This window comes from Arachis duranensis, chromosome 2 (genome assembly GCF_000817695.3).
Source record: "Arachis duranensis cultivar V14167 chromosome 2, aradu.V14167.gnm2.J7QH, whole genome shotgun sequence".
NCBI lineage: Eukaryota > Viridiplantae > Streptophyta > Magnoliopsida > Fabales > Fabaceae > Arachis > Arachis duranensis.
Window position 1 is genome coordinate 89,814,846 of NC_029773.3, and position 10,412 is coordinate 89,825,257.

Sequence of the window (10,412 nt, forward strand, 5' to 3'; positions counted from 1 at the left end):
AGCCAACACTTTCCCTCTAAGCTGACAGCCACTAAATCTATATTTTCTTCCTCTAGGATGTCACAGATCCGAAAGAACCTTTCCGCCTAAAAAATCCACTGAAGAACATCCTCAGTGCCTAAAAATGCAGAAAATTGACCTTCATGTAACGCGGTGGAACAAAGATCGACGCCAATGACTATGTAATAGTGACGAATTTCTCCTGGTGATTGTCGGATTGTTTGGCTAAACGGTTGATAGCCGCCTACATACATCGATTGTATTCTCGTGTTCCCAGCCATTCTCTCAATGAAATACGAATTCATATAAAAAAATAGTAGTGAATTAGATAAAAATTCAGAAAGAATAGAATAAAGATCTTTAGAATTAAGACTAACAGGAAAAATAGAGTTTCTAATTATATCATGCATATTCCACATTATTACATCATACTCTTATTTTATAGTATAATTCTCTAATTGTGCTATAAGCCCAATACTAATCCTATCACATTATTACTACATAAATAAAGCTTACATATCTATTACACTTTTGATTTAGATAGTATGTGGTCTAGCAGAAATATTTGGTAATCAAAATAAATTAGCCAAAAATTATTAGAATTTATCTTATTTAGTATTTATTAATTGTTAAATTGGTGAGTATTATCCAACCCTCTCTAAATTAGAGGATAAATTATCCCTTTTGACATATCTTCTTATTATTAACTGAAATAAAATTAATTGACTTATCATGATTAACTTTAACTTTAATCAAACCTAAATGTTATTAATTTAATTAATTAATCATGATGTAACTTTTTTTGTAAATTATAAAAATTATTAAAAAAATTTAATTTTATAATTTTTTATTTTTTCTCAAATTATACATTTATTAATCAATTTCAATCGCAAAATAAAAAAAAATCTCAAAAGACAAAGAATAAATAAAATAAAATTCAAGAGGCACAAAAAATTTAAAATTTTCAAAATTTCCTCTCTCTTGGTTTCTTAAATTTTTTGAAAAAATAATAAAATATAAAATAAAACTACTCCAATATTTTTATAATTTGTAAAAAAGTTATACCTAATTAATTAGGTTAACAAAATTTAGGGCCTCTTGAATTTTTTTATTTATTCTTTGTCTTTCGAGATTTTTTATATTTTGTTATTGAAATAGATTAATAAATTTATAATTTGAAAAAAATAAAAAATAAAAAATTAATTTTTTTAATAATATTTATAATTTGCAAAAAATGAAATTACATCATGATGAATTAATTAAATTAACAAAATTTAGGTTAGATGAAAAGTTAAAATTAATCATGATAAGTCAATTTATTTCATTTTATTTAATAATAAAAAGATATATCACAAGAAATAATTTATCCTCTAATTTAGAGAGAATTGGATAGAATTTATTTTATTATAATAATTAATAAATATTAAATAAGATAATTTTTTTATTTTTTTGTCTCCTTAATATTACTAGTATTCTAAATAAAATTATAACAGTAATAAATAAAAATATATCTCTACGGATACTTTACTCATCTAAACCAATATTATTTTTCGTTCCAAGTGCATATGTAATAAGGTAAATCTATATTTTAGAAAAATTATCTCAACAAAGAAAAAGATAGAGTAGTGTGTAAAATTATTTATTCCAAAATTAAAATATATGTTGTTAGATAAAAATATGTGAATGATTATATATCTTATATATTTATTTGTAAAAATTTGTTTATTTTCGAATTTGCATGATTTTATATTAGATTTTTTATTTATCTTATGTTAAAAAATTTTATTTTAATTAAAGTCAACAAAAAAGAAATTTTAAATATTTTAATCATAAATACTCTGAAGTATATCATAAAATACTTAATCCAATGTTCAAAAACTTAATTAGCTTGCTTGGCTCATTTTCATAAAAAGAAGAATATTAGAAGACAAATAAAATTTATTGATGTGGGCCATTATTTAGTTATTAATGTTTAAAAACATGGGTTAAAAAAATATTTTTAAATTATTAAATTAAAAGAATTTGGTTGATGATTAAAAGTTGTTAAAGATATAATCAGTATATTGCATTCTTCTATTAGCTTAAATTTTTAAAATAAGTAGTTTTATGATATAATATCAAAATTTTATGTTTGAAAGATTTAGAGTTCGATCATTAATAGTGAACTCTAAAAGAGAAAAAAATAGCATAAGACAAATAAAAAAAACTTATACAAAAATCAAACAAACTCAAAAGATGTTCTTATTTGAGAAAAAATATTAAAAATATATAATCATTAATATATCTTCTCTTATCAACATACATTTTTAAAATAAGTAATTTTATAGCAAAAATAATAACCAAAAACAATAATTCTACTCGTGCTTAAATATTTATCCAAATAAAAATAATACATACAATTATTTATACAAACAAACAAAAATAGTTGTCATAGGTCTCTCTTTCCACCTATTATTATTCTTATTTGAGCACTTAATTTCTATCATATTTAAAGTTCATATGTCATTCCCACTTTAACCTTACGCTCATGAGGAATATCAAACACTTTGTCACCTTGCTTCAAGTTCTTTTTCAAGAAATTGTAAGCATAATTTATCAAAATCTTCTTCCCAATGCCACTTCCTTTGCTTGCAACAACTTCGCTCTCACCAATCAAATGAACAATTCCAGCTTCCAACCCTTTCTCAATTTCCTCAATAATAGTCTCTTCACCACCACCATCACTCATTCTCTCCTCTTCAACCTTTTGAGATGAATCAAGAACCCTAGCTTCACCAACAAATGACTTCAACCTTCTAACTAACAAATCTTCTAACGGCTCTTTCTCGTCGCGGACATCCGTATATCCATATCTCACAACACATCTAAATATCTTAAGTTCGTCGTGTTCGACACGACGAAAAATGAACCTCTCCTCCATTGAAATCTTGCTAATTGGCAACGATTTGATCGAGATAAACACCACAACGGAATGTAAGGCCGGAATATTCGACACATAATGCTTGAAAATTGGTGGAATTCCTTGAACAAGCTCCGAATAAAAGATGGCAAATCCGGCGATTCTATGCAACCTTTTTTCATTAGCAATAATTTCCTTAAGCGTTTGAGGAGAAATCTTATGATCCAATTCATAATAGTACTTTTTTCTATAAACATCATTCCAAATGTACATTATGGACATTAGGAACAATGCAAATGCAAGTGGAAGATACCCTCCATCCTTGAATTTGTATAGCACTGAGCTTAAGTATAGAAGCTCCACAGAACCAATGATAAGAACATAGCTTATGATTAATAGTAAGTTAGTCTTCCATATCATGATCATGACTAGAACAAGCAATGCTGAAGTTAGTGTCATTACAAAAACCACTGCTATTCCTGCACATCACAATATTTTTGTCCAATCAAAAATTGAAAATTTGCTAATATATAGTAGTACATAATCAATTTCATAAATATTAATATAATTTTATCTAATTATGGCAATTTCACAAAGTTCTTTTGGTTGACCAACTCTTAACAAAAACACTAATATAATGAGATATATGATTTTAGAAAAAAAAAACTATTATCATAAAAAGTTAGCTATTATGGTAGGAGTGGAGTCCAAAAACTTTTAAGGTTTTTTTTTTTATACAGTTTGCCTCAAATGTAGCACTCGTTTTTAGATATCTATATTCTTATAAGTTATCCTTTATTACCTTCTCCGAGCGATGTCGGATTTTACACAATACAACATATAATTTTTCCTAGCTAACACTCATAAATAATTATGGCGATATATATAAATAACGAAGTTTAATTTAGAATGTATATATATAAGAGATTATTTGGTTACCATAAGCATTGCCAATTTTGGTGGTGGTTTTGAATCCAGCAGTGACGGCAACACAGGCAATCATGAGTATGAAATTGATTTCGGGAACGTAAACTTGTCCTTCATACTTGGCTGATGTATGTACAACTTTGACACGAGGAAAACATCCAAGTGCTAAGGATTGTTGTATGATTGAGAATGTTCCTGAGATCATCGCTTGAGATGCTATGATTGCTGCTGCCACAGCAACAACAAACATTGGCCAGTATAGTTTATCTGAAACAACCACTCATACATCGTTAATTTCATTACTTCTTATGTTGTTACGTATACACACAAAAAAAAATCAACATTTTAGGATTAATTATATTATTAATAAACATCACTTCATATCATTCTAACAAGGATTTAGTTTATATGCAATATTAATTATAGATATTTTATACCGATATTTTGTATAGTTATAAAGTTTAATTATTTTCAACATTTTATATAATTTAAAATTTTTAATTAAATTTTTATAATAAAAAAAAGTTATGTTGATGGGTTGAAGTTGAATTTTGAGATTAGATTGAAAAAAATTCAGTTAAGTAATATTACATTAATGTTTGTTTTCGAAAATGGAAAATGAGATTGAATGATTGAAATTTAGTATTCTGTCCAGTGATAAGAGATTATAGCGTTAAAATTTTAGTCTTAAAATACAAAATTTTAGTATCTTCAAAAAATAAAGGTACAAAAAACTGAAATTTTAGTGAAGAAAACTGAAAATTTAATATTTTTTTAATAACTAAAGATATTTTAATAAAGGTGGAAATTCATATACAGTCGACTTCACATGAAGTTGATACTTGAGAGCCGTTAGATGATTTAATTGATTTGACTAAATTTTCATCTAACGACTCTGAAATACAACTTTACGTGAAGTCAATTTCACCTGAGTTTTCACCTTTAATAAATATTCTTATTTCAACTCTATATTTATCTTAAACTAAATAGAATATTAATTAAGATATAATTAAATTTTGTACATTTATACTAAATATAACATAAAAACTTAATTTAGTTTTAGTCTTTTAGTCTTTTACTTAGTCTTTTTTTATTTTTCAGTCTCTGTCTTAACTCCTATTCCAAACACAATTTTAAAGGAATAATTTTTGTTAACAAATATCAATAAATTTTGTTTAATTTTAAATCTTAAATCTCAAACTTTAAATTTAGAAAAATGAATAAAAAAATTATTTTATAATATATATGTACTTCTTTGAATGAGAATTATATATATTACGTGGTATGGACTTGTAGAAAGTATCAGAAACAAGATCATTGTGTTTGCGAAGGAATGAAGCTTGTCCAGTATAGGCCAGAATGAGAGCTGGATATGTCACAGAGCACATGCTTATTTGTATTGATCTCACTGTGAAATGTCCAACATCCGCAAATAGTGCTTCAGTTCCTGCAATTTATTAGTCATTTTAGATTAAATTATTAAAATTATATAAATATATACAAATATATAATGACTAATTTAACCTGTTATTGCTAGAACGATGCCACCAAGAGAGATCCAAGCATCCTTCTTGTTCCTCCGAAAGTAGTATACAATGTATGCTGGATTTAGTGCTTTGATAACAATGGGATCATACTTGATGAAATTGTAGACACCGATGCCTCCAATGAACAAAAACCAAACACATATAATGGGGGCAAAACTGTACCCAACTTTATCTGTTCCAAACCTTTGAACCATGAATAGGCATATCAAGATTCCTATCGATATCCCAACAACCCGCTCTACATTCACAACCGACAAATATATATAATTTTATTATTATTATTCTCAAAATAAAACAAATAAAGGTTATAAAATCGCTGGACCATGTTCATATATATAGATAATGATCACAAGAATTACTTAACTATAATTCAGTAATAAAATAATGAACCAAAATAAGGTGATAGAAATCTAATGAAATAAATATATAGTATCATATTATAAGGCTTTTTAATAGGTAAACATTTTTAATAAAATAAAAAATCATCTTTTATGAAGTCCTTCTCTTATTGTTTAACATTCACATCCACCAAAACGGCAGAAACAAAGCAACTCTGAGGCCTGCATTTTTGTCCATAAAAGAAAAAAAAAAGGATATATATAGTTTTGAAATAACATAGCTAGTGTAAAGGAAAAAATTCAAGTATACCTGCACCCATATTTCAGTTATTTTAATAGTTGATTTTAATTAATATATATTATATATGTTTTTTATAATTCAGATTAACAATTAAAATAACTAAAACATCGATGTTCTAGATACATTAAAAACTCTTCTAGTTGTATATATACCTACCGTCAGTTATTTTTGAAGTAGCTTCCTTGAGCCCTCCCACAGCAGATAAAACTGAAATCGGATGAATTCATTAATTTATTTCTTTCAATAAAATTTTTAATATTTAGTACTATATAGATACTGTTCATATAAAACGAAAAATATAATCAAATAAACAACATTATATATTTAAGTGATATACATTTTCTCTCTCCAAAAGATCATAAACATCTATTTCTTAAAAACTAGTTTTCTTCTAGATCATTTTTTCATCAAAGATCAGGATAATATTTATCACCTGATGTGCTATAATTGATTTTATCACTATTTAATTTCTAAAGAGAAGAGGAATTGATAGTAATAATTTTTAAAAGAGTTAAACTATATGGAGATAATTTTTACTGTCAATATTAGTCAAATTCTTTAAATTTTAAATCTTAAATTAAAATTTTAAATTCTAAATCTTTTAAAAAATAGAGTTAATAATATAATTTTATAATTAAAAATATTGACTAATATTGACTAAATTATTTTTTTATTTATTCAGTTCTTTTTAGAAATAAACAAATTAAAGTTATCCCTATATGGATAGTAATTTTTTATTTTATTTTATTTTTAAAACTATCTTCCTAATCTATATGTACAAATGAAAAGTTGATTTCATCCAAAAATAACAGTATTCTTATATAGAAATAGTTTCAAATAATTGTCTATTTGGACAAACCAAAAACACTAAACTTTTAATGTACCATTTTATCAAAAATGGGGTGTTATTTAAAACCCAAAAAGAAAAATTAAATACCAAAACAAAGGAAGAAAGAAAATAAGATATAGAGAATGATTATTAATAACCAGAGATGCAAGGAGTGAGTACACCATCCCCAATGACCATGGAGGTACCAAGCATGGTGACTAGCAACAAGAAGAGCTTTGCAAAGTAACTGTTCTCAAGTTTTGACTTAACCATTGAAGCCCTCTTTGTGGTGCTATTCTCAGGCAAGTCTAACTGATAATTAGAAACTTCTGCATCTTCAATTTGTTGATTTGGAGTAAGACTTACTTTGGCATAGCGGCATATTAGAGAGTACAAAGCAAAAGTCCCTCCTAATAATAATAATAATTAAATCATGACCAAATAAAAACAAATTATATAACCATGATATCATTATGTATACATATTAATTAATTTTATATTATTTTTGAGGTAATTAAAGTAAAATTAAAAGTAAATCTATAATATCATCCCTATTAAAATAATGGACAAATTTGTCTAGCATCATAAAAGTGATTAATGCATTAAATTTATCATTTTTTTTTGTCAAGTTTAAAATTAAATCTTTTTTAACATTAAATTCTTTGGTTTTTATTAAGATGATGATGACCTACCATCGCCATTGTCGTTTGCCTTTAAGACAATGAGGACATATTTGATAAGAGGAATGAGGGTAATAGTGTAAAGGATGATAGAAAGAACACCCAAAATATCATCATTGTGCTTTATGCCATCAGTGAAAGTGCTTGAATAAACATACAATGGTGATGTTCCTATGTCTCCATACACAATTCCTATGCTTTGAAACGCTAGATGCATAATCATGGACATCGATGGCCCCTGAAAATTATGTATCATTATTAATATACATTTACAATAACCAGCCACCTTTTATCATAATATGTGAAATTAAATTAAAAGGAAAATTGAAATTAATATTATTGGCAATTAAATTGCCACGACTATGTTCATCTCAATTATTTATAGTCAACAAGTATATAGAGAACTAAATTTAGATTACCTAATATCAACAAATTTTTTAATTTCATTTTATAAGAGTTTAAAGTTCAAAATTTAAGATTTAGAATTAAAAAAATTATAATAATATATAAAAAATAAAACTATCAAATGGACTAATCTGATTCGCTTAGATCTGATCTACCTAAGTTTGTAATTATGCATGCTGATTCATTTATTTTTTGTTTGTTTACAATTCTTAATTTTTAATTTCTACCCGTTTACGACCAGCTTGACAAGTTTCAGACCGGACAGTTTATGTTTTAATAAATAATAAAAAAAAAAATAAAACATCTGATTTTAGGGGAAAAAATTGGACAAAAAAGACCACTTCTAGATATAAAAAAAAAAAAACTTAAACAGCTAGCGTTTTTCTTAGAAAATGGATAATGTTTTTTGGGTCAGGTCAATGGATTTTAAAAGATAGAAGTACTAATCTTTTAAATTAAAATGCAGGAAAAAAAAAAAACTAGTCACACATTTAATTTTGCGATTGACCTTATATATTTTTGGGTTAATTAAGTTCAACTCATTTAACTCAAATTAAAGTCTAAACAAATATAATTTTAAAAATAAAATCTACTCATTTAAACAACTAAATCGACTAATTCAATGAATTTGATATATTTTGACTGTCCTAAAAAAAGAGGTAATGAAAAATAAATTTTAAAAAGTGGTGTAAATTTATAGTTATCAAAAGTTAGTTCTCTTAAATGAAATCTAATTAGCGTGAGCCTAGAAATCGAATAAAAGGCTTTTCTTTTCTTAAATAAATAAATAAATAATTTATATGATAATTTATGGACTGGATCCTCCTCAGTCCTCATCATGTTTGAAATTAAGGATTATCCCCAAAAAAAAAAAAAAGAAAACTGAGAGAAAAACTAATCAATATTAGAATCTGAAAGTTTATTAAATGGCGAAAAGAATTATATGAGAACTTAGATGTGAGAGATAAAATAAGAGCGAGTAACTCACTTATTATATTAAACAAAAAAAATACTAAAACTAACTCCTAATAAATATTCAATATTGTATGCAATTAGATTCATCTAATTTCAAGCTAAACGTACTTTAGAGTGAGCAGAGGAATTTGAGAAGATGCGAGATTCCATGTCTAGAGAGTCATGTCTTCTTAATATCTTATTCTTTCCAGTGAGGCCATCGCCATGATGATCAGAATCCTGATGAATAGCATGGTTTTGCTCTTCTTCTGAAGCCATATATTAGTGTGATTTGGTTATACGATTATTATTATTATTACTGGGCACTTAAATTTTCCAAGGAGCTATTTATATTGGGCATAGAACCGAGTGAAATTTTGTTTGAGTATCTAAACTACTGTTCTTGACTAAGTGAGTGTTTTGAATTTGAATTCTCTATGAATCAAAGAGGAAAGAAATCCCACTACAAAAATTAAAGGTTTATGTGAGAGTTTTATGAAATGAGACGGAATAGGCAATTAGTTATTAATAAGATAAAACGCGTCAAGTGCGTGTGAGCTTAACTTAATTAAAAAATTATATAAATATAAATTATTCAATAATAAATTTGGACTTGTTTCTCTTAACTCTTAAGTATCTTGGAAATAGAAATGTTCTATATATATATATGGAAGTATGGAACATTCCTGGTTTCAAGGCACTTATATTTTTGTTATTACTTGGTCAATAATATATTTTGCATATACGCACATAGGAAGGCTCTTATAATTAATTTAGCTCTGTTTAAAGCAGATTATGTTGCAATCATAATATTCTGTTTGCTATGCATGGTATTATATATATCATTAGGATTTAACAAGCAACTTATGTTAATCACTTGTCGCTTAAACAAATGTTGAAGTTCAGATTTTATTGTGTATGCAATTTATATTGTCAGATTAAATGAAACTCAAATTTATAATAAATTCATTTTTAATTTATTCGATTAGAATATATTATAAAAAATTGCAAAAGTTATTAGAATTTAATTATTTTGTGTCTTAAAAACACATTTTAAAAAGATAATAATAAAGTTTTTAATTTATTTAATATATTAAAAATATAAAAAATATTTTTAATTTTAATAACTTTTAATAAAGTATTTTTATGATATTTTTAAAATATACTTTTAAAATACGTAATAGCTAGATCTTTATAATTATATGAAATTAAAGTTTCATAAGTAAAATGGAAATTCTCCTCCTAGTGATCGGTGCATGAATATGGGAGTTTGTTAAGTTATTATTATTATTATTATTATTTCTGCTTTAATTTCTTATTCTTTTGGACAATCTTCAAAAGAAATTGGCGGTTCATCATCAGATAGATGTGGCAATTGTCAAGACGTACGTACATATATATCTGCCACCTCAATCTCAGATTTAATAGTCTTCATTTTATTTGACTGCATTTTTAGAGTTATACAGATATATATCATCACAACATATAGTTTATTATTTTTGACAAACTATATTATTTTTATTTATCATTTA

The 10,412-nt window shown here is 25.5% G+C and overlaps 1 protein-coding gene across 1 annotated transcript; it reads right to left on the minus strand.

Moving 5' to 3' along the window:
• Positions 1-2,365: 2,365 nt before the first annotated feature.
• LOC107475926 (potassium transporter 5) lies at positions 2,366-9,369 on the minus strand. The gene is made up of 8 exons (XM_016095609.3): positions 9,010-9,369; positions 7,534-7,759; positions 7,000-7,251; positions 6,169-6,219; positions 5,351-5,611; positions 5,106-5,273; positions 3,839-4,093; positions 2,366-3,378 (listed from the first exon to the last, which is right to left on the minus strand). Exons 1-8 carry the CDS (start codon positions 9,157-9,159, stop codon positions 2,489-2,491), a joined length of 2,253 nt encoding a protein of 750 aa, XP_015951095.1. The 5' UTR covers positions 9,160-9,369; the 3' UTR covers positions 2,366-2,488.
• Positions 9,370-10,412: the final 1,043 nt, after the last annotated feature.

Coding starts and splice junctions, on each gene's coding strand:
- LOC107475926 (XM_016095609.3), bottom strand. CDS start 9,159: ATGGCTTCAGAAGAAGAGCAAAACCATGCTATTCATCAGGATTCTGAT. Junction 5,612..6,168: donor TACTTCAAAAATAACTGACG/GTAGGTATATAT, acceptor TTGTGAATGTAG/AGCGGGTTGTTGGGATATCG. Junction 4,094..5,105: donor TTTCTACAAGTCCATACCAC/GTAATATATATA, acceptor TGGTTGTTTCAG/ATAAACTATACTGGCCAATG.